Genomic DNA, 23,995 nt, shown 5'->3' with positions numbered 1-23,995 from the left:
GTGGGGGGAGCGGTGAAGATGTAATAAGCAGAGAGGTGATCGGTAGAAGAGGCAAAGGGCTAAAGAAGGAGGAATCTGGTAGGAGAGGGCAGTGGACCATGGAATAAAGGATGAAGGAGGGGAGGAGAGGAGATGGGCAGGTCATCAAGGCGGGGGACAGGAGCCACAGGAATAAGAGAAAGGAGTTGGGGGGTGGTGAGGGGTTACCGGAAGTTAGAGAAATCGATGTTGAGGCCGTCAGGTTGGAGACTCCCAAGGCGGATTATGAAGTGTTGTTCCTCCGACCTGCGCCTGGCCTCAACGTGGCAGTAGAGGAGGCCGTGGATAGACATAGTGCAAGCTGTGGCTGGGACTGGGACCCTCTATAAGCTCTACCCCTCAGAAGAGCAGCTCTTCTCTTTAACAATCACTGCAGCTACCTTTCTGTCCAATGCACAGTGCAGCCGATGATTCTTCATGCATTCAGGATGTTATTCCCAATGCTGTAAACGGTTTACAATTTCCACAGGGGCTCTTATTCCCCATAATAGAACGCAGAACATAGAATAGCACAGGAACAGACCCTTCGGCCCACCATGTCTGTGCCGAACACGATGCCAAATTAAACTAAATCCCTTCTGCCTGCACATGATCCACATCACTCCTTGCGTATTCATAAAAGCCTCTTAAACCCCTCTATCGTATCTACCTCCGCCCCCACCCCTGGCAGCACATTCCAGGCACCCACCGCTCCCTGTGTAAAATAAAAACTTGCCCCGCATATCTCATTTAAACTTTCCCCCCTCCCTCACACCTTAAATGGATGCCCTCTGGTACTTGACATTTCTACCCTGGGGAAAAGATTCTGACGGTCTGCCCTATCTGTGTCTCTCATAACTTTATAAACTAATTTTATAGTAGTACAGGAGATGCTATTCCCTATAATTCAAGCAGGCAGCCACACCAATGTACACAAAGCAACCATCTGCTATAACATTCACATGGGCTGCTATTTGAAAGAATATGCACAGGTAACGCAGAGAGAGCCTGCTATTGTCTATAATATGCACAGTATCTCTTGTTGCCTAGAAATATACTCAGAACAATCCCATTCCCGTAACTTATTGAAGCCATAGATTTATATGGCAAAGAAACAGGCCCTTCAGCCCAACTTGTCCATGTTGACCTGAGCTGGTCCCATTTACCTGCATTTGGCCCATATCCCTCCAAATCTTTCCTACCCGTGTCTGCATGGGTTTGCTCCAGGTGCTCTGGTTTCCTCCCACGTTCCAAAGACGTACGGGTTAGGAAGTTGTGGGCATGCTATGTTGGCGCCGGAAGCGTGGCGGCACTTGCGGGCTGCCCCCCCCAGAACACTCTACGCAAAAAGATGCATTTCACTGTGTGTCTCGATGTACATGTGACTAATGGAGATCTTACTTATCCATGAACCTTTCCAAATGTCATTTAAACGTTGTAACTGTACCCGCCTCTACCACTTCCTCAGGCAGCTCGTTCCATATCCCCACCACCCTCTGTGTGAAAAAGTTGTCCCTCACGTCCCCTTTAAATCTTTTCCCCTCTCACCCTAAACCTCTGCCCCCTAGGTTTGGACCCACCTACTCTGGGGAAAAGACTGTGACTGTCCACCTTCTCTGTGGCCCTCATGATTTTATAAACCTCTGTAAGGTCACCCCTCAGCCTCCTACACTCCAAAGTAAACAGTCCTGGCCTGTCCAGTCTCTCCTTATAACTCCAGCCAGTGATATCCTCGTGGATCTTTTCCACACCGTCTCCAGCTAATCACATCCTTCCTATAGCTGGGTGACCAGAACTGCGCACAGTCCTCCAAGTGTGGTCAACTTGTACAGTCGGAACAGGACGTCCCCACTCCTGTACGCAGTGCCCTGACCAATGAAGGCCAGCATGTCAAACCCCTTCTTCACTACCTTGTCTACCTGTGTCGCCACTTTCAGGGAACCGCGTACCTGTGCCCCTAGGTCTCTCTGTTCTACAACACTCTTCAGGGTCCTACCATTTACTGTGCAAGTCCTGCCCTGGTTTAACTTACCAAAGTTCAACACCTCGTACTTGTCCGAGTTAAACTCCATCTGCCATTGCTTGGCCCACTTTTCCTGTAGACCTAGATCCTGTTGTAACCTTAGACAACCTTCTCGACTATCCACCACACCATCGATTTTGGTGTCATCCTCAAACTTACCAACAATGCCAACTCCATTCTCGTCCAAGTCATTGACCTAGATGACGAACAACAGCAGACCCAGCACTGATCCCTGGGGCACACCGCTGGTCACAGGCCTCCAGTCTGAAAAGCAACCCACCACCACCTCCTGACTCCTTCCACCAAGACAATGTTGTATCCAACAGTCTAGCTCACCCTGTGATCTAATCTTGCCCCCAGATTCTACCCCTCACCCACACACTAGGGAGGCAATTTACAGCATCCAATTAACCCACCGACCCCGCACGTCGTTGGGATGTGGGAGGAAACTGGAGCACGGGGGGGGGGGGGGGAACCCATGCGGTTGCAGGGAGAAGGTGCAAACTCCAAACACACACACACACACACACACACACAGGTTATGGTCGAACGGGGGTCTCTGGGGCTGTGAGGCAGCCACACTAATCCACAGAAAGGGGCATGTTCCCTTTAGACCTGGCGACTGCCGGATCGACGGAGGCTACTCGACTCGTGTTGATCCAGTGCCTGGTGTGTGGGGATTCCAAAAAGGGAATTTGGGAACTCAGGCAGCCCGATTTTTGGGAGAGATTGTAAAGCTGACAGCTCACAACATTAACAGACTATAATTTCCCACCCATGACCTAGGACCAATCACCTCTGTAAGATCATGGCTTATCGATGTACAACAGAAGCATTATGGAACAGAGGTACCTAAGAGTACAAGCATATACTTCACTGAAAGCGGCGTCACAGGTAGACAGGGTGGTGAAGACAGCGTTTGGCACGCTGGCCTTCACTGGTCAGGGCACTGAGTACAGGAGTTGGGACGTTATGTTGCAGTTGTACAAGTCATTGGTGAGGCTGAACAGAGTTCTGTGCACAGTTTTGGTCATTCTGTTATAGGAAAGTGTCATTAAACTAGAAAGTGTGCAGAACATTGCTTGGACTTGGGGGCCTGAGTTACAAGGAGAGGTTGTGTAGACGAGGACTTTATTCCCTGGAACGTAGGAGATTGAAGGGGTGAACTGATGAAGGTATAAAAGATCATGAGGGGCATAGAAGGGGAGAAGGCACACAGACTTTTTCCCAGGGAGGGGGAGCTAAATACAAGAGGGCAGAGGTTTAAGATCAGAGGCGAGAGGTTTAAAGGCGACATCAGGGGCACCGTCTTCACGCAAAGGGTGGTGCATATTTGAAACGAGCTGCCAGAAATTGTGGTTGAGGCAGGCACGTTAGCAACGTTTAAAAGCTGTCTGGATAAGTACATGGACAGGAGAGGTTTAGAGGGACATGGGCTAAATGTGGGCAGATGGGACTGGCTCACTGGGCAACACAGTTGGCATGGACGAGATGGGCCGAAGGTCCTGTCTCCCTGCTGTGTGACTACGACTCTCTGACTTTGAAGGTGAGGACAGTCTCACAGGGAGCTCGCAGGAGAGAGAGAAACCCTGGAAATAGAAGCTAAAGTAAGGTCGGGCTCAGTAAAGTTAAGGAACGTTGACAATCCTTAAATTAAGCCACAACATCCACATCCCAATGATGTTGTTTGAAAGGTCCGTCACCTTCTGGTTGGAAGGCTGTGCCGAGGGGTGTGTTGCAGGGAGCGATACTGAGTGTTCCTTCAGTCCAGTCACGGAGCTGTTCAGCATTCCTTCCGTACCGGGCACTGGAAGTAGGGAATGTGGCAAGTGCTCACAGCAACTGCAGAGAGGGAGGGAGGGAGAGAGAGAGGGAGGGGGAGAGAGAGAGGGAGAGGGAGAGGGAGGGGGAGGAGAGGGGGAGGGAAGGGAGGGGAGAGGGGGAGGGGGAGAGGGGGAGGGAGAGAGGGGGAGGGAGGGGGAGGGAGGGGGGAGGGAGGGAGGGGGAGGAAGGAGAGGGGGAGGGAGAGAGGGGGAGGGAGAGAGGGGGAGGGAGGGAGGGGGAGGAAGAGGGGGAGGGAGGGAGAGGGGGAGGGGGAGGGAGAGGGGGAGGGAGAGGGGGAGGGAGAGGGGGAGGGAGAGAGCGAAAGGGGAAGAGGAGGGAAAGGAAGAGAAAGGGAGACGGGGAGAGAGAGCGCGGGAGAGAGCAAGACAGGGAAATCGGGAGAGGCAAAAAGGAGAGACAAAAGATCAAAGAAAGCGAGAGAGAACAAGGAGAGGCAGACAGGCTCAGAAAGAGAATCAGAGGCAGAGACTGCAAGGCAGGAGGAATAGATTAAGAGATGCAAATAACCTCTAAGGGAGAGACAGAGAATCAGAGAGCGACGAGAGAGCGAGGTAGAGACGGAGGGAGGGAGACAGACAGAGCAGGAGACAGAGAGAGAGAAAGACAGTGTGGAACCCTAGCTTGGCAGGTGGACGCACCGTCTGTCACAGCCAACAGCTGACTGAGAAATACAGAGGTTACTTGGTGCAATGCTCCATTCAGTAAAACAACACATTCCTCAACCCTCCCGGCCCAACTCGACGGGAGTTCTCCGTAATTATTGTTGCCTTGTGTCTGACATTTCCTAGCGAGGTCACCCACCCAAATGTGAACATGCACTCTGGAGTTTGTAACTGTGCTTCCAAGGTCCCCCAGGGTGACTCCCGCCTCTTTCATGCTTGGACAACCCTCGTCACGAGGCTATGCCTTGCTGGTCTTCACTCCTCTGCTCTTCTCGCTGGTACCACCCTCCTGAAGTCCACCGTCTCCAAGGCGTTCTGCCGCTGAGTTCCAACAGCGGTCAGTCCCATTGGCGTACCATCTGCTCCGATGGGCAGTTGGCACTGCCTTAACCCAAGGGTGAGCTCATCCCATCGCCCACCACGGGGTCATGGACCCATTGGCACCTGCCTCCTCTGCCAGTAACAATCTGTCTCGTCGCTAATGGTGTGGAACTCCAGGAGTTATAGAACGTAGAACAGTACAGCACAGGAACAGGCCCTTCGGCCCATCATGTCTGTGCCGAACACGATGCCAAATTAAACTAATCCCTTCTGCCCGCACATGGTCCACATCCCCACATTCATGTATGTCTAATAGCCTCTATCGTATCTGCCTCCACCGCCACCCCTGGCAGCCCGTTCCAGGCACCCACCACTCTCTGTGTACAAAAGCTTGCCCCCCCCCCAGCCCCCCACACATCTCCTTTGAACTGTTCCCCCCTCTTACCTCAAAGCTATGTCCTATTGTATTTGACATTTCTACCCTGGGAGAAAAATTCTGACTGCCTGCCGTATCTCTGCCTCTTATAATTTTATAAACCTCCATCAGGTCTCCCCTCAGCCTCCGACGCTCCAGAGAAAACAACCCAAGTTTGTCCAAACTCTCCTTATAGCTCATGCCCTCTAATCCAGGCAGCATCCTGGTGAACCTCTTCTGCACCCTCTCCAAAGCCGCCACATCCTTCCTGTGATGGGGCGACCAGAACTGCACGCGATATCCCAAGTGCAGCCTAACCAAAGTTTTAAATGTCTATAAAACCTCACTGTTCCTATCTGCCCATGACCCACACACCCCTCCCACTGGGTCCCCTCCCCCCACTGTTCCCACCTGCCCTCCCCACCTCCCTTATTTGGTTCTGTGATCCAACTTCCTCTCCCATCAGATCCCACCACCTGCAGCCCTCTGTCACCTCCACCCATCACCTCCCAGCCCCCATCGCCACTCCCGCCCTCCCCTCCCCCATCTGCCCATCGCCCCCTCCTCACCTGGATCCACCCATCACCTGCCAGCCCCTGGCCCACCCCTTCCCCCTCACCTCTTTATACCGGCGATCTCCCCTCTATCTTTCAGTCCAGATGAAGGGTCTTGACCCAAAACGTCGACTGTCCATCTCCCTCCACAGATGGAACTTAACTCAGACAAGTGGGAGGTGATGCAATTTGGGAAGTTAAGCCAGGGCAAGGTTCACACAGTAAATGGTTGAGCCCTGGGCAGTGGTGTAGAACAGGGAGACCAAGGTATACAAGTGGATGCATTTAAGGTGAGGGGGGGGGTAAATTCAAAGGAGATGTGTGGGACAAGTTTTTTTTCCACACACAGAGAGTGGTGGGTGCCTGGAAATGTGCTGCCAGGGGTGGGGGTGGAGGCAGATACGATAGAGGGGTATAAGGGGCTCTTAGTAAGGCATATGAATATGCAGGGAATGGAGGGGTGTGGACATTGTGTACGCAGAAGGGATTAGGTGTCATTATCTTAATTAGTTTGGTACAACATTGTGGGCCGAAGGGTCTGTTCCCATGCTGTACTGTTCTATGTTCGATATCCTATGTTTTATGTACATAGATCCCTGAAAATGAAGACACAGGCAGACAGGGTGGTGAAGAAGGCGTTCGGCATGCTGGCCTTCATCGGTCAGGGCACTGAGTACAGGAGTTGGGGCGTCACGTTACAGCTGTACCAAGACGTTGGTGAGACCACACTTGGAGTATTGCGCGCAGTTCTGGTCGCCCAGCTATAGGAAGGACGTCATTCAGCTGGAGAGGGGGCAGAAAAGGTTCACGAGGATGTTACCGGGACTGGAGGGCTTCGGTTAAAAGGCGAGACTGGATAGGCCGGGACCGTCTTCCCTGGAGTGAAGGAGGCCGACGGATGACCTTGTAGAGGTTTATAAAATCACAAGGCGGGGAAGGATAAGGGGCACAGCCACAGTCTTTCCCCGGGGTAGGGGAGTCTGAAACTAGAGGCCATAAATTTAAGGTGAGAGGGGAAAGATTTAAAGGGGACCTGAGGGGCAAGTTTTTCCACACAGAGGGAGGTGGGTGTGTGGAACGAGCCGCCAGAAGAAGTGACAGGTACAATTACTATGTTTAAAAGACATTTGGACGGGGACGTGGACAGAAAAGGTTTAGAGGGATATGGGCCAAACGCAGGCAAATGGGACTGGCTTAGTGGCACCTTGGTCAGCATGGAAGAGTTGGGCCGAAGGGCCTGTTTCTGTGCTGTATTACTCTATTACTCCAGTAAACCTGCTCCGAACTGCCTCCAATGCATTTCCATTTTTCCTTAAATACGGAGACTGATACTGTACTCCAGATGTAGTCTCACCACTGCCCTATATAAATGAAGCAAAACCTTCCTATTTTTGGATTCAATTCCCCTTGCAATTAATTCTGTTGGCTTTCCTAATTACTTGCTGTACCTGCAACCCAGCCTTTAGTGACTCATACAGCAGGACACCCGCATCCCTCTGCTGCTCAGAGCTCTGCAGTCTCTGACCTTTCCGAACATTGTCTTACAACGGTGCGTCTGCCTTCTGAAAGTGCTTCCCTCCCCTTCACATGGATCCAACCACGAAGAAGGCGCCTCGGAGACTCTACTCTCTTAGAAGCTTGAGGAGATTTGGTCTGTCACCAAATATTCTGGCAGACTTCTACAGATGCGCTGTAGAAAGTGTCCTGACTGGTTGCATCGTGGCCCAGTACGGGAATTCCAATGCACAGGAAGGCAAGAGCAGTTGACACAGCCGGGTCCATCACGGGCACATCCCTCCCCACCACCGACAGCATCTACAGGAGGCCCTGCCACAAGAAGGCAGCATCCGGCATCAAGAATCCCCACCATCCGGACCACGCCATCTTCTCGCAGCTCCCATCGGGCGGGAGGTACAGAAGCCTGAAGTCCCCACACCACCAGGTTCAGGAACAGCGACTTCCCTTCAACCATTCGGTTCTTGAACCCACCGGCACAACCCTGATCACTGCCTCAGCAACGGGACACTACGGACCACCTCTTGGACTTGTCTCTGACTGCATTTGTTTTCACCAATGTCTTGTTTTGTACAGTTTTTCCCTTCACTGTCTTGTATAATTTATGCTCTGTGTGTTGTCTGTACCTAGGTGCCTGTGATGCTGCTGCAAGCAAGTTTTTCACCGTACCTGTACCTCACTGTACCTGTGCACAACACAACAAACTCGACTTTGGACTTAAATCTTCCCGGGTTCATACCGTGCTCCGCATTCAATGTCCGTCCACTCTTCCTGTTTTCCCGCTGCCGTTCCGTAGTGCTGAGGGCCCCCCACACTCCCCTTCCAGTCTTACGTACTTCCTGCACCCCTCTTGTTCAAAGAGAAATAGGAGCAGGGGTAGGCCATTTGGCCCCTCGAGCCTGCTTCCTCCCCAATCATTGCTGATCTTCTCCCTCAGTGCCACTTCCCTGCTCTTTCCCCGTACCTCTTGCTCGCCTTCGCATCCCGAAATCCACCCACCTCAGTTAGAACATAGAACATAGAAAACCTACAGCACAATACAGGCCCTTCGGCCCACAAAGCTGTGCCGAACATGTCCCTACCTTAGAAATTACTAGGCTTACCCATAGCCCTCTATTTTTCCAAGCTCCATGTACCTATCTGACAGTCTCTTAAAAGACCCTATCGTATCTGCCTCCACCGCCGTTGCCGGCAGCCCGTTCCACGCACTCACCACTCTCTGAGTAAAAAACTTACCCCTGACATCTCCTCTATACCTACTCCCCAGCACCTTAAACCTGTGTCCTCTTGTGGCAACCATTTCAGCCCTGGGGAAAAGCCTCTGACTATCCACACGATCAATGCCTCTCATCATCTTATACACATCGATCAGGTCACCTCTCATCCTCCGTCGCTCCAAGGAGAAAAGGCCAAGTTCACTCAACCTGTTTTCGTAAGGCATGCTCCCCGATCCCTCTCGATGGCTTCCACATCCTTCCTGTAGTGAGGCGACCAGAACGGAGCACAGTACTCCAAGTGGGGTCTGGCCAGGGTCCTATATAGCTGCAACATTACCTCTCGGCTCCTAAATTCAATTCTCAATGAATTCAGTGATGGAGCCTCTGGGAGAGAGAATTCCAAAGATCATCCACCCTCTGGGTGAAGGAACAACTCGTCACCTCTGTCTGAAACGAGCAACTCCTCATTCTGAGACTGGGACGTGGGAAAATATCCTCCCCAAGTCTAATGATTTTGTAAGACTGCCTCTCATCCTTCTCAACTCTAAAGAACACTGCCCTCGTCCACTCAATCCCTTCTCATCTGAAAGACCACCGTCACTGGAACCAGCCCAAATAGACCTTTCAGTTGAGACAGATTCACCTGCACCTCCCTTAGTATCATCGACTGCATTCGGGGCTCCGAGTGCGGCCTCCTCTACATCGGTGAGACCAAACGCAGACTCGGTGACCGTTTCGCAGAACGCCTGCGCTCCCGTCCGTAACCGCGATCTGCATCTCCCCGTCGCCGGTCACTTCAACTCCCCCCTCCCACACCATCACTGATATGTCAGTCCTCGGCCTCCTCCAATGCCGGGAGAATCCCAAGCGCAAACGGGAGGAACATCTCCTCATTTTCCGCCTTGGAACCTTGCAGCCTAACGGCACGAACATTGAATTCTCCCACTTTAGGTAATCCCCACCCCCCTTCCCCACACCCCCGCCCCCCCACCACCACCAGGCCTCTTCTCTTCTTCCCTTTCCTAGCCTCTCTCTCTTTTTTCTACCCCCCCCCCACCTTTTCCCCTCTCTCTCCTTACCTTTGACCCATCCCCCAGTGGATCTGCCCTCCCCTCCTCCCCCCCACACCTGCCCATCACTGTCTCTTACCTGCATCTACCTATCACCACCCTGTGCCCACCCCGCCTCCCCTCTTTTGTCCACCTATCACCGCTCTGCTTTTCCCTGCTATAAACTGGGCTTCCCCTTTTCCAATCCTCAGTCCTGAAGAAGGGTCCTGACTCCGAGACATTGACCACCTGCTTTTCTCCACGGATGCCACCTGGCCTGCTGAGTTCCTCCAGCATCGTCGTGCCTTTTCAGGTGTTCCCGAGTTCTTCCCTCCACCCTCCGAGCTTCTACGAGTCTCCTCCTCAGGGATGTGACAGCGCTGGAGAGGGTGCGGAGGAGACTCACCGGGAAGCTGCCTGGGACAGAGTGTTTCAGATACGAGGAGAGGCTGGGTCTCTTCTCCCTGGAGCAGAGGGGATTAGGAGGGGACCTGACAGGTGTATAAAATTACGAGGGGTACAGACAGAGTAGACTGCAGGAGACTTTACTCCTTCGACAGCACCTCTCAAACCCAGCACCTCCACCAGCTAGAAGTCAAACAAAAGAGCTGGTCATTGACGTCAGGAAAGGGGGCAGTGTACATGCACCTGTCTACATCAGTAGTGCTGAGGTCGAGAGGGTTGAGAGCTTCAAGTTCCTAGGAGTGAACATCACCAATAGCCTGTCCTGGTCAAATCACGTAGATGCCACGGCCAAGAAAGCTCACCAGCGCCTCTACTTCCTCAGGAAGCTAAAGAAATTTTGTTTGTCCCCTTTGACTCTCACCAACTTTTATCGATGCACCATAGAAAGCATTCTATCTGGATGTATCACGGCTTGGTACGGCAACTGCTCTGCCCAGGACCGCAAGAAACTGCAGAGAGTTGTGGACACAGCCCAGCACGTCACGGACACCAGCCTCCCCTCCTTGGACTCTTGTCTACACTTCTCACTGCCTCAGTGAAGCAGCCAGCATAATCAAAGACCACCCGGGTCATTCTCTCTTCTCTCCTCTTCCATCGGGTACAAGATACAGGAGCCTGAGGGCATGTACCACCAGGCTCAAGGACAGCTTCTATCCCATGGTGATAAGTCTATTGAACGACGAGATTCCCTTATAGGATGAGATGGACTCTGACCTCACGATCTACCTTGTTGTGACCTTGCACCTTATTGCACTGCACTTTCTCTGTAGCTGTGACACTTTACTCTGTACTGTTATTGTTTTTACCTGTACTACATCAATGCACTGTGTACTATTGGTATTGGTTTATTATTGTCACTTGTACGGAGGTACAGTGAAAAACTTGTCTTGCATACCGATCGTACAGGGCAATTCATTACACAGTGCAGTTACATTGAGTTAGTACAGAGTGCATTGAGGTAGTACAGGTAAAACGATAAAAGTACAGTGTAAGGTGTCACAGCTACAGATAAAGTGCAGTGCAATAAGGTGCAAGGTCATAATAATGAATTGACCTGTATGATCGGTATGCAAGACAAGTTTATCACTGCACCTCCGTACAAGTGACAATAATAAACCAATACCAATACCACCTGAGTAGGGCCGAATGGACTCCACTGCACGGTCTGCGCAAATCAGCTGCTTAATTGGGGCCCGTCTCGATCTGACACTCAACATTTAGACAGCGAGACTGAAACGACCCTTGGCTGACAGGAGCTTTGGTGAAATTTGAAAACTAATCCTCGCGTTCCCAGAGGCGCCTCAGGCATCAAACTGTCCAGCAGATAAGGGAACTGTCTGGATTCCTTCCTGCAGGAGGCTCACCTTCCTAATCTCTCAAACCGCCTGACTACGCCACCTGTGAGGCTCCAAGATCTGCTGTGTCGGGAAGAGGTGGGAGGGCAGAAGACAGGACCCAGCGGAATACCAAGCAACCGCATACCGTCCCCCTGACACTGATCGGAGGTCATCCCCACTCCAGCCAATCACCTGGAATGATGACGAGGAGGGGGGTTGGACCCTGGCACCGTTGACGGACAGGTGGATGGAGCAATCAGAGAATGGGGGCGGGGAATTCTTCATTTCGGTCACTCTTTTTGGGGAGCCAGGAAGGCCAGCATTTATCGCGCATCCCCAATTGCCCCCCCCCCCCCCCCAGAGCCACCCCTTCGAACCGCTGCAGTCCTTCTGGGGAAAGTGCTCCCTTGGTGCTGTTGGGGAGGGGGCTCCAGGGTTTGGACCCAGTGAGGGTGAAGGAACTATTTCCGAGTCGGGATGGTGTCCCCCTGCCCCCGCTGCCCTCGACGGGAGGGGTGGCAGGTTTGGGAGGTGTTGTCGGGGTAACCGTGGGGCATCCTGTAGGCAGTACGCACTGCAGTGGAGGGAGGGGGTGGGGTGCTGATCGAGCGGGCTGCTTTGTCCTGGACCGTGTCGAGCTCCTCGAGAGTTGTTGGAACCGCACTCAAGTAGGGAGTGTCCTGTCACACTCCTGACTTGTAGATGGGGGAAAGGCCTCAGGGCGCCAGGAGGTGAGTCCCATACCGCGGGATCCCCAGCCCCTGACCTGTGCCTGTGGCCAGGGGATTTGTGTGGCTGCTCCTTCTGCAGTATTATCTAAACCCACTGCAGGGACAGGCATCTGCCAACACCCCAGGACCGAGACCCCGGTTACTCTCGGTTACCTCCGCTGGGGAGGAGCGCGCCACCCCACAGACTGCCCACCCGCCCCGTCACCACCAGCTGCCCCCGCCCGCGGAAGGGTCAGCGGCTCCCACATTGACCTCAGGCCCCGCAGAACCGGAGTGGGAGTGAGTCGCCCTCGATCCCCAGGGATGGCTGGAGGGAGAGGGGGTGGATGGGGGTGTCCGACTGTCAGTGGAAGGTGGTTGGACGTGTCGGGAGACTTGAGGTGGAGCCTTGTTCACCCGTCACTCCTTCTGTGGGCTCCAGCCTGTGGCATCCTCCTCACCCACAGCACCCCAACACACACACACACACACACACACACACACACACGTGGACATACATATACACATACACACAATCAGACACACACACACACGGACATACATATACACATACACACAATCAGACACACACACACACACACAGTGGACATACATGTACACATACACACAATCAGACACACACACACACACACACAGTGGACATACATGTACACATACACACAATCAGACACACACAAACACACACACAGTGGACATACATATACACATACACACAATCAGACACACACACACACACACACAGTGGACATACATATACACATACACACAATCAGACACACACACACACACACACACGTGGACATACATATACACATACACACAATCAGACACACACACGTGGACATACATATACACATACACACAATCAGACACACACACACACACACATGGACATACATATACACATACACACAATCAGACACACACACACACGTGGACATACATATACACATACACACAATCAGACACACACACACACACAACGGAAAGACATACACACTATTGGACACATACACACACACACACACACACAGACTATTGGACATACACATATACACACACACACACACACACACACACAATTGAACACATGCACACCCCTTACCTTGCGCAGGAGGCTGCAGATCCTCTCGATGTTCCTCAATCTCTCTCTCTGTTGGGGAAACAGAAGTAGAAGGGAAATGAACAGGGTGGAAGGGAGCCGGGTGAAGTGAGGTCCAATACGAGCAGGGTCACCGCCAGGGAACATCGAGCATCACCAGAGTTGCTCATCTCTGCCCCCACTGCACTGTGGAACGTCCGAGATACGGGGGGGGGGGGGGGGGGGGGGGGGGGGGGGGGGGGGGCCTGACCACAGTCACCCCCACCCCGTCCCAATGCCAACCCCCAACCCAGGATAACAGCCAACAGTGTCTGAGGCGGTGTGTGGTGGGAGGGGGAAGAGAGAGACAGAGAGAGAGGGAGAGAGGGAGGGAGAGAGACAGACTGAGAAAGAGAGACAGAGAGAGAGACAGACAGACACAGAGAAAGAGACTGAGAGAGAGAGAGATTGAGAGAGAGAAAGAGACTGAAAGAAAGAGAGAACGAGTATATGAGATGAGACTTTGACCACGTGAGGCAGTGTGAAAGAGAATATGTGTGTGTGTGTGTGTGTGTGTGTGTGTGTGTGTGTGTGTGTGTGAGAGAGATATTTCGTGTGAGAAACAGCACACGTGTCTGTACATGAGAGTATGGGTGTCAGTGAGTGAATGACTGTGTGTGTGCTCTTGAGTGAGTGGTTGTGTGTGTATACGAGTGCTTGTGCCTGAGTGTGTATGCATGAACGTGTGTATGCACGAACGTGTGTATGCACGAACGTGTGTATGCACCCAGTGCGCGAAATCCCAGGGAACATGTCCCTTTCTCCCTCCCACCTGATCCGGCCCCACCAACTCCCCACGACAGCGGCCGCGCCGTTAACTCAGGAAAACTCTACGATGACCACAGCACCTTAAGGCTCATCCCTCCAAACACCAGCAAGTTACAATAACGGATGATAATTATTTTATAATAATATTTTAATGATAATAGGTAGCATCCATCATCAACGATCCCCACCATCCAGCCCGTGCCATCTTCTCACAGCTCCCATCGGGCAGGAGGTGCAGAAGCCTGAAGTCCCCACACCACCAGGTTCAAGAACAGCTACTTCCCTTCAACCATTCACCTCTTGAACCGACCGGCACAACCCTGATCACTGCCTCAGTACAGCAACACTGGGACCACTTTGCACGATAATGGACTTTTTTTTGTTCTAATTCTGTTCTTTCTTGTATAGTTTATGTTTAATTCATGTTTTTCTTGTGAATGCTGCTTATCTGATGCTATGTGCCTGTGATGCTGCTGCAAGTAAGTTTTTCATTGCACCTGTGCACACGTTTGCATTGTGTGCAATGAAAAACACGCGTGCAATGCACCTGTACATTGTGTATACGACAATAAACTCAACTTGGCTTGACTGGCCCCGTGATAAGTGCTGCCACTAATATAGCCCCAGTTTTCTTGTTGGGATCACAGTGAATTCACAGTGTAGGAATCTGTTCAGCCAATCCTATCCGTCCTGTCTGAAAACCTCCTTAAATGAATTGACCCCACCCCACCTGCTCTGGGTCCGTACCCTGTGGGTCCTGGCTCTCCGAGGGCCTGTCCCGGCACTGTGTAAATGCGGAGAGGATTTCTGCCTCCACCCTCCTCTCAGGCAGCGAGTTCCAGACCCCCGGCGCCCACAGAATGAAATAATCTTCCCCCGTCTCCCCTCTAATCCCGCCCACCCGTTCACTGCAGCCTGTGCCCCCAGTTACTGCCCTCTGTGCTGTGGGAATTCGGACCTTCCTCTCCCCCTCTATTCCGGCCTCTCAGGGTCTGACCCACCTGTTCAACCCCTTTCAGCCAAGGAAAGGACCCCCCCCCCCCCCCCCAGCCCGGACAGTCCCTCCTGCTGTCAGGAGTCCCCCAGCCCTGAGCAGGGCCCAGTAAACCCCCCCACCCCCCCGGCACCCCCTCCACTGCAGACACACCCTTCCTGCAGTGTGGGGACCGGGACGGGGCCCAGAGCTCCAGCTGTGGTGCTTCCGACAGCTCCAGATGTGGCCTCCCTGCTCTGGCCCTCTCTGCCGCGGCCGGTTAAGGCAGATGCCCCACACGCCTTCTAAAACCCCCCTTGCCCACCCGTCCCGCTGCCTCCAGGGACCTGTGGACACCCCCCCCCCCCCCCCGCAACATCCCTCAGACCCTACACACTTGGAAAGATCACCAAGATCCAGATATGGGCGGAGAAGTGGCAGATGGAGTTTAATCCGAGCAAGTGTAAGGTGTTGCACCTTGGGAAATCAAATGCAAGGGGACAGTACACAGATAATGGCAGAACCCTTAACAGCACTGATGTACAGGGGGATCTTGGGGTCCAAATCCACAGCACCCCGAAAGCGGCCACACAAGTAGACAGGGTGGTAAAGAAGGCGAGCGGCATGCTTGCCTTCATCAGTCAGGGCGTTGAGTACAAGAATCCAGAAGCCACGTTGCAGCTGTATAAAACTTTGATCAGGCGGCACTTGGAGAATCGTGTGCAGTTCTGGTCGCCCCGTTACAGGAAGGATGTGGAGGCTTTGGAGACGGTGCAGAAGAGGTTCACCTGGATGCTGCCTGGATTAGAGAGCATGAGCTCTAAGGAGAGGTCGGACAAACTTGGGTTGTTTTCTTTGGAGCGGCAGAGGCTGAGGGGAGACCTGATAGAGGTTTATAAATGAGAGGCACAGATAGAGTAGACAGTCAGAGGGTAGAAATGTCAGATACTAGAGGGCACGCACTTAAGATGAAAGTCCTCTATATCTGACGTTTCCTCCCTGGGAAAGTTCAAAGGAGATGTGTGGGGCAAGTTTTTTTTACACAGAGAGCGGTGGGTGCCTGGAATGTGCTGCCGGGGGTGGGGGTGGAGGCAGATACGATAGAGGGGTTTAAGAGATAGACATGGGAATGTGCAGGGAATGGAGGGATATGGACGATGTGCGGGCAGAAGGGATTTAGTTTAATTTAGGATCATGTTCAGCACAGACATTGTGGGCCGAAGGGCCTGTTCCTGTGCTGTACTGTCCTGTGTTCAATATCCCACAAGAAGCAACACAAATGGTATTAGTTGAGATGACTATTGACCCTAAGTTCCAAGCGGAGGAGTTGGGGAGATGTCCCCTGCTCTTCCTCCTATTGTGGCTGTGGGACTCAGCCATCTCACAGGCCGTGGGACGACCCATCGATGGGAAGGGCCCCTCCAGTGGCACGGTGCTCCCTCAGCGCCGCAGTGAGAGTGTTCGCCGAGACTACATCCAACTTGGGAGCAGGAGCTGAGGTTACAATCAGATCGTCCTCGGTCACATTGAATGGCAGAACGGGCTTGAGGGGCCAAGTGGCCTACTCCTAATTTGTACATTCGTGAGCCAATATTTATCTCAAACCAACGCCACTTAGAATCACACAGAATGGAAACAGGCCCTTTGGCCCAACTCCTCCATGCCGTCCAAGGTGCCTACCTGAGTTAGACCCATTTACCAGCGTTTGGCCCATATCCCTCTGAACCTTTCCTATCCATGAGCCTGTCCAAGAGTCTTTTGAAGTGATATACAGCAAGGAAACAGGCCGTTTGACCCATCGAGTCCATGCCGACCATCAACCACCCATTCACACTGATCCCATTTCACCCTCCCCACATTCCCGTCAACTCCCCCCAGATTCTACCCCTCACCCACACACTAGGGGGGCAATTTACAGCGGCCGATTAACCCACCGACCCTCGCATGTCATGGGGATGTGGGAGGGAACCGGAGCACCCAGGGGAAACCCACGCGGTCACAGGAAGAAGGTGCGAACTCCACACACACACACACACACACACACACACACACACGCCAACCTCAAATGTAGCTGTTTGTGGGATCTTGCTGACCTTTCCAAGTGCGGAGGCACAGAGGGGTCTGGGTGTAGGCTCACCAGTCCCGGAGGCAGGGGACAGGTGGAGGGGAGCGTTCAGACTTCCCTCCGTCAGCTGAGGCAGGGAGTGCGTCCAAATGTGCTGAGCCCTCACAAGAGACGGGCACACTTCATCCACGACGTCTCGAGAACCACCTTCGAGTCTCTGAGAGACCCTGAGAGAGACACAGACCACCCTGAGGAAACCCCCCCGGGACAGTTTGCCCTGCCCCAGTGAAAGAGTCACAGAGTAATACAGCAGGGATACACGCCCTTCGGCCTAACCAGTCCATGCCGACCACGGTGCCCACCCAGCTAGTCCCAATATTGACCCATATCCCTCCTAGCCCCGCCCCTCCATGTACCTATCCAAGTGCTTCTTAAATGTTACTGTTGTACCTACCTCACCCACTTCCTCTGGCAGATCGTTCCATGTACTCACCACCCTCTGCGTGAAAAAGTTGTCCCTCAGGTCCCCTTTAAATCTTTCCCCTCTCACCCTAAATCTATGCCTGCACTGTGTAATGAATTGACCTGTACGATCAGTACGCAAGACGTTTTTCACTGTACCTCGGTACAAGTGACAATAATAAACCAATACCAATACCCTGGGAAAAAGACAGTGACCGTCCACCTTATCCATGCCTCTCATAATTTTAAACGTTTCTATAAGGTCGAATAAAGACCCAGCCTGGCCAACTTCTCCCTGTGACTCAGGCCCTCGGGTCCTGGCAACATCTTTGCAAACCTTCCCTGTGCTCTTTCTAGTTTAACCATGTCCTTCCCGTAACAGGGCGACCCAAACTGCAGGCCCAACTGGACACACGTCAGCTTGACCTGAGCCACTTGAACCTTTGCATCGCTGCCTGTCTCAGACGGAGGTGAAAGCGATTCAATTTATTCACTAGAACGGCTCTGTTTACACAGGCAACCTCGCTGAACGGTTGCTGTTAATTTGGGACAAACTAGCCCGGCTGTGGGGATTAGTTTGTGCAGAGGTGAGTTCCTGAGACACGTTCCCCGCATCTTCAGAACATCATCCATACCCGATCTGACACCATTTTAAAAGAATGCCCTCATATTTCCTCAGGTTTTTTTCTCTGCAAGACATTTGGACCAGGTACACAGATAGGAAAGGTTTCAAGGGATATGGGCCAAACGCGGGCAAATGGGACTGGCTTAGATGGGGCATCTTGGTTGGCATTTGGGCCGAATGGCCTGTTTCCGCGCTGTGTGACCCTCAATACGCCGCAGTTACTCGCCCGGGCTACTCCGACAGGCACCTCCCAAACCCGCCACCTCTCCCACCGAGGGCAGCGGGGGCAGGGGGACACCACCACCCACAGGTTCCCCTCCCCCTCACACACCGTCCCGACTCAGAAATACATCGCTGTTCCTTCACTGTCACTGGGTCTCCCTCCCCAACAGCACCGTGGAAGCACCTTCCCCAGAAGGACAGCAGCGGTTCAAGGGGGTGGCTCACCCCCACCCCCCCAACCCCACCTTCTCACGGGGGGCATTTAGGGATGGGGGATAAATGCTGGCAATGTCCAGATCTCCAAAACAAAAAAAAACACCAAAAAGAAAGTTCCTGCTGGGCCGTCACACGCCGGATGGGACGCCAGATTTCAATCTGCCTCCCTTTCAAGTGCAGGAACACAGCAGCGCAGAAAGAAGGGGGTTATTTCTCAGTGTGAGATCCGACAGCTCCTCAAAGCTGCCTGACTGCAGCTCCAGCTGTTCAATTAGATTCTCAGCCCTGTGGGACCGGTTCTGACACTGAACGCCAACACATCACCCGTCAGCCCCAGTTCTGCTCATTCCCCGGTGGGTCTCAGCCCATCAGCTGTCTCCACACAGGGCAGATGTTTGCTTAATGAAGCAGGGACCCACCCTTTGCGTCAAGTCGATCCCACTGACTAATTCCATCTCCCTCCGATTCCCATGGCAACACTTAGAGATGTACGAGGCAGAATACTTTGGTGGCAGGATAAAAGGGAAACCACGTGTCCCCGCGATACGCGTTCACGAGTCGTCGGAGACAACGGTGTAGGTGGACCGCTGGGGCAGGCGCGGTGGTGTGGCGGTTAGCGCGACGCTATTACAGCGCCGGCGACCCGGGTTCAATCCCGGCCGCTGTCTGTGAGGAGTTTGTACGTTCTCCCCATGTCTGCATGGGTTTCCTCCAGGTGCTCCGGTTTCCTCCCACATTCCAAAGACGTACGGGTTAGGAAGTTGCGGGTGTGCGATGTTGGCGCCGGAAGCGTGGCGACACTTGTGGGCTGCCTCCGGAACACTCAACGCAAAAGATGCATTTCACTGTGTGTTTCGATGTACATGTGACTAATAAAGAAATCTTATCCCATCATTTCCAGCCAGTTGCAGACAGGCCATTCAGTTGCACCCTGTGCAAATGCCACCCCCCCCAACCCCGCCCCCACCCCCCACCCCACCCCTGCTCTTGGCCTTTCTATTCATCCTCTCTTACACACATCTGATTGCAACCCCAGGGCAGGATTCACTTGTCCACTTGTGAATTACGGAGCCACACAGCACGGGAACAGAGGCCCTTCAGCCCATCGAGTCCGCACCCACCACCCACTTATGATCCCATTTTATTCCCCGCACCTTCCCATCAACTACCACCACCCCGCCCCCTTCCCCCACCCCCAACTTGCCCAGATTCTACCCTTCAGCCACATGCTAGGGGGGTGATTTACAGCGGCCAATTAACCCACCAACCCCCGCATGTCGTTGGGATGTGGGAGGGAACCGGAGCACCCGGGGGAAACCCACGTGGTCACAGGGAGAAGGTGCAAACTACACACACACACACACACACACACACACACACACACACACACACACACACACACACACACACACACACACACACACACAGCCAGAGGTCAGGATCGAACCCGGGTCTCTGGACCGTGCGAGGCAGCATCTCTAACCACCGCACCGTCCGTCTGTCATTGCTCTGTTGGCATCCCTGCAGTCTCAAGGGTCCACAGATGTCCCACAATCAGTGTGAGGTCTCACTGTGCACAATTTATCTTTCTTTGTCCTGCATTACAACTGTGACAACACTTCCAAATGTACTTTGTGGACTGCAGGTATGAAAGGCGCTATAGAAACAGGAGTAAATGACAGTGTGGCATAGCGAGGCAGTCCCCTTGCCATTCACCCCCCCCCATGGTACAGAACCCTCCTTGCCACTCTGAGCCAGAACAGTGGGCACAGAGAGTTTACCAGCGAGCAGAGAGTTGGACACTTACCGCTCGGATGGGATTACACTGGTCGATGGGGTTCTTGAAGTCGGTGCCCAGTTCATCGAAGGCAATGATCTGTAACAGAGATACAGGGGAGAGTGAGTGACCGGGGGACCAGGCGCCATATTGGGTTGGTGCAGATGCTGGTGGCTGTGGAGATGGTAGGCTGGAGGCTGGTTCTGTGCTGTAGAACTCTGTGTTGTACAGAGGCTTCACTTCGCCACTGTAGGTTCCCATCTGTAACCAGAACTGTGCTCAACCTTCAAGGGGGCTCTGACAGGATAACGGTTATCGTTTCTTTCTGGGGGGGGGGGGGGTGTATGTGTGTGTGTGTGTGTATGCTCCTGTCTCTTTGTGTATGTGCATTGTGTATCAGGGTGTGTGTGTGCGTCTTTGAGGGTGTGTGCGTATGTGTGTGTGTTTGCATGTGTAAGCATGAATGTGTGCACTTGTGTGCACACCTGAGTGTGTGTGTGCACTTTTGTGTGTCTTTGAGCGTGCACGTTTGCACTTGTGTTTCTGTGTCTGCATGTGTGTTTTTATTTGCGTCTGTGTGTGTCCGTGTGTGTGTGTGTGTGTGTGTGTGTGTGTGTCTGTCTGTCTGTCCAGGTGTGGATGTGTGTCCATTTCCCAACGTCCAATCCCCATCAGACTCAGCTTCCCCTCTGCACTTTCCCAAAGGATAGAACAGGAATGGAGACGCAAGGAGTAACTGGGGCTCACCAGTTGGGTGGGGGGGGGGGGGGGGTGGGGTGGCGCGGGGAATACGGTGAAACCGGTTGTTGGGGTCCACGGCAGGCGAGCATCCCACCGCTCCATTCATGCTGCACCGGGGTCCCGGGCCCTCACCCCGTCCGGGCAAGTGCTGGGTGTCAGGTCGATAAACCTCCGGGGTCACAACCCTGCCCCCACTGAGGAGACCCTCCCTGTCCGGGTCTCCGTGTGACGTCTCCAAGCTCACTCCCACTGGACAGGAACCTGGTGGGCAAAGCCCTTCCCAGTCCCTCCCACTGTACATGGTCCCAATGGATCAAGTCCTGCCCACTCACACCCAGACAGAATCCCAACGGATGAAATAAACCTTTCCCATCCGACGTCCGCTCTGTGCCTCTGGTGATCCCAGCACTAATCCATCTGTGCCTCACATTACTCCAGGATTACTCCATCTGCTTGCGATGGTGGCTGTGTGACAACACTTCCCTGTTTTCCTTCTCCCCTGGTTCCGAGCTGCCTTCCCTGTCTCCGGAATTGATGAATGAATCATTAATCTGACGGTGATTCAACAATTTGTAGAGCGGGTATTTATATCTACAGTCCTGCGCAAACATTCCCCAAGAAGCGACGGCCTCTTCCAAGATTCCTGATTCCCAGGGAGCCCAGAGACAGGGGGTGTCAGACCTGGGGCGACTTTTTGGGTGGGGCTCGGGGAACTGGGGGGGGTGGGGGGGGGGTGACAACAAGGTCCCTGACCTGTCACATTAACTGTCTCTCTCCCCTCACAGACGCTGCCTGACCTGCTGACTGTTTCCGGCACTTTCTGCTTTTATTCAGATTTCCAGCATCTGTAGTTCTTTGGTTTTCAATTATTTGCTTTTTTTTTAGATATAAATGGGACACAGTCGTGTGAGCTTCACTCTGTGTCTGACCCCGGGAGTGTGCGATGGGACGGTGTAGAGGGAGCTTCACCCTGTGTCTGATCCCGGGAGTGTGTGATGGGACGGTGTAGAGGGAGCTTCACCCTGTGTCTGACCCCAGGAGTGTGTGATGGGACGGTGTGGAGGGAGCTTCACCCTGTGTCTGATCCCGGGAGTGTGTGATGGGACGGTGTAGAGGGAGCTTCACCCTGTGTCTGACCCCGGGAGTGTGTGATGGGATGGTGTAGAGGGAGCTTCACTCTGTGTCTGACCCCAGGAGTGTGTGATGGGACGGTGTGGGGGGAGCTTCACTCTGTGTCTGACCCTGGGAGTGTGTGATGGGACGGTGTAGAGGGAGCTTCACCCTGTGTCTGATCCCTAGCTGCTCTTTCACATTTTCCCCCTCCAGTCCACCTGTCCCATCAGTGTCCTCCCCTCTGGAGTCCGCAACACCATTATTGGTAGCTGATCAGCCCATCGAGCTGGGGAATTCCTCAGCCAGTCCCACTCTGAACCTTGACCGTGCCCATGCACCCCTTCCTGCATTTGCCGTTGAACGTTTCTCCCGATCCCATCGTGGCTCCAGGCACTACGTCCTGCGTCACTGGGTAAAACTTATCTCCTCCTGACCCCTCTTCAACCTCTGTTACCTGGTTCCAGACCTCCCTGTGTAAGTAGTCTCCACTGCGTGCAGTTCTGGTCGCCCCCATTACGGGAAGGATGTGGAGGCTTTGGAGAGGGTGCAGAAGAGGTTCACCAGGATGCTGCCTGGATTAGAGGGCATGAGCTACAAGGAGAGGTTGGACAGACCCGAGTTGTTTTCTCTGGAGCAGAGGGGAGACCTGATAGAGGTTTATGAGAGGCATAGATAGAGCAGGGTCTTTTTCCCTAGGTTGGGAATGTCAAATACCAGAGGGCATAGCTGTAAGGTGAGCGGGGGAAGATTTAAAGGAGATGTGCAGGGAAAGCTTTTTTTTTAAACACAGAGGGTGGCGGGTGCCTGGAATGGGTGGTCAGGGGTGGAAACAGATACGATAGTTCTGCTGGAGTTTAATCCGGAGAAGTGTGAGGTGGTACACTTTGGAAGGACAAACTCCAAGGCAGAGTACAAGGTAAATGGCAGGGTTCTGTGCAGTGTGGAGGAGCAGAGGGATCTGGGGCTTCATATCCACAGATCACTGAAAGTTGCCTCGCAGGTGGATAAGGTAGTTAAGAAAGCTTATGGGATGTTAGCTTTCATAAGTCAGGGGATCGAGTTTAAGAGCCGTGAGGCAGCTCTGGTTAGACCACACTTAGAGTACTGTGTCCAGTTCTGGTCGCCTCATTATAGGAAGGATGTGGAGGCATTGGAAAAGGTGCAGAGGAGATTTACCAGGATGCTGCCTGGATTGGAGAGTATGGATTATGAGGAGAGACTAAGGGAGCTAGGGCTTTACTCTTTGGAGACGAGGAGGATGAGGGGAGACATGATAGAGGTGTACAAAATATTAAGAGGAATAGATAGAGTGGACAGCCAGCGCCTCTTTCCCAGGGCACCAATGCTCAATACAAGAGGGCATAGCTTTAAAGTAATGGGTGGGAGGTCCAAGGGAGATAGCAGAGGGAGGTTTTTTACCCAGAGAGTGGTTGGGGCATGGAATGCGCTGCCTGGGGCGGTGGTGGAGGCAGGTACATTGGTCAAGTTCAAGAGATTGTTAGATAAGCATTTGGAGGAATTTAAAATAGGGGGATATGTGGGAGGAAGGGGTTAGATAGTCTTAAGCGAGGTTTAATGGTCGGCACAACATGGTGGGTCGAAGGGCCTGTACTATGCTGTAATGTTCTAGGTATCTATGTATAGTAACGTTTAAGAGGCACTTACATGAACAGGCAGGGACCACATGGAGTTTAAAATCGGCATCAAGGTCAGCACAGACATGGTGGGCCGAAGGGCCTG

General features: G+C 53.1%; 1 protein-coding gene across 2 annotated transcripts in view; it reads right to left on the bottom strand.

Moving 5' to 3' along the window:
- Positions 1 to 23,995, bottom strand: part of cnih2 (cornichon family AMPA receptor auxiliary protein 2) — a 66,016-nt gene that overhangs the window by 18,276 nt on the left and 23,745 nt on the right. For both annotated transcript variants that reach the window (XM_052045068.1, XM_052045067.1), the window contains exons 2-3: positions 20,432 to 20,500; positions 13,258 to 13,305 (exon numbers count right to left, since the gene is read on the bottom strand). In XM_052045068.1, coding sequence (XP_051901028.1) covers positions 13,258 to 13,305; positions 20,432 to 20,500 — 117 coding nt within the window. The remainder of the gene's footprint in view (positions 1 to 13,257; positions 13,306 to 20,431; positions 20,501 to 23,995) is intronic.

The sequence above is a fragment of the Pristis pectinata genome, chromosome 38 (genome assembly GCF_009764475.1).
Source record: "Pristis pectinata isolate sPriPec2 chromosome 38, sPriPec2.1.pri, whole genome shotgun sequence".
NCBI classification, from domain to species: domain Eukaryota; kingdom Metazoa; phylum Chordata; class Chondrichthyes; order Rhinopristiformes; family Pristidae; genus Pristis; species Pristis pectinata.
Note: the sequence above shows the minus strand (reverse complement) of the source record. Positions and strands in the feature narration are given on the sequence as shown.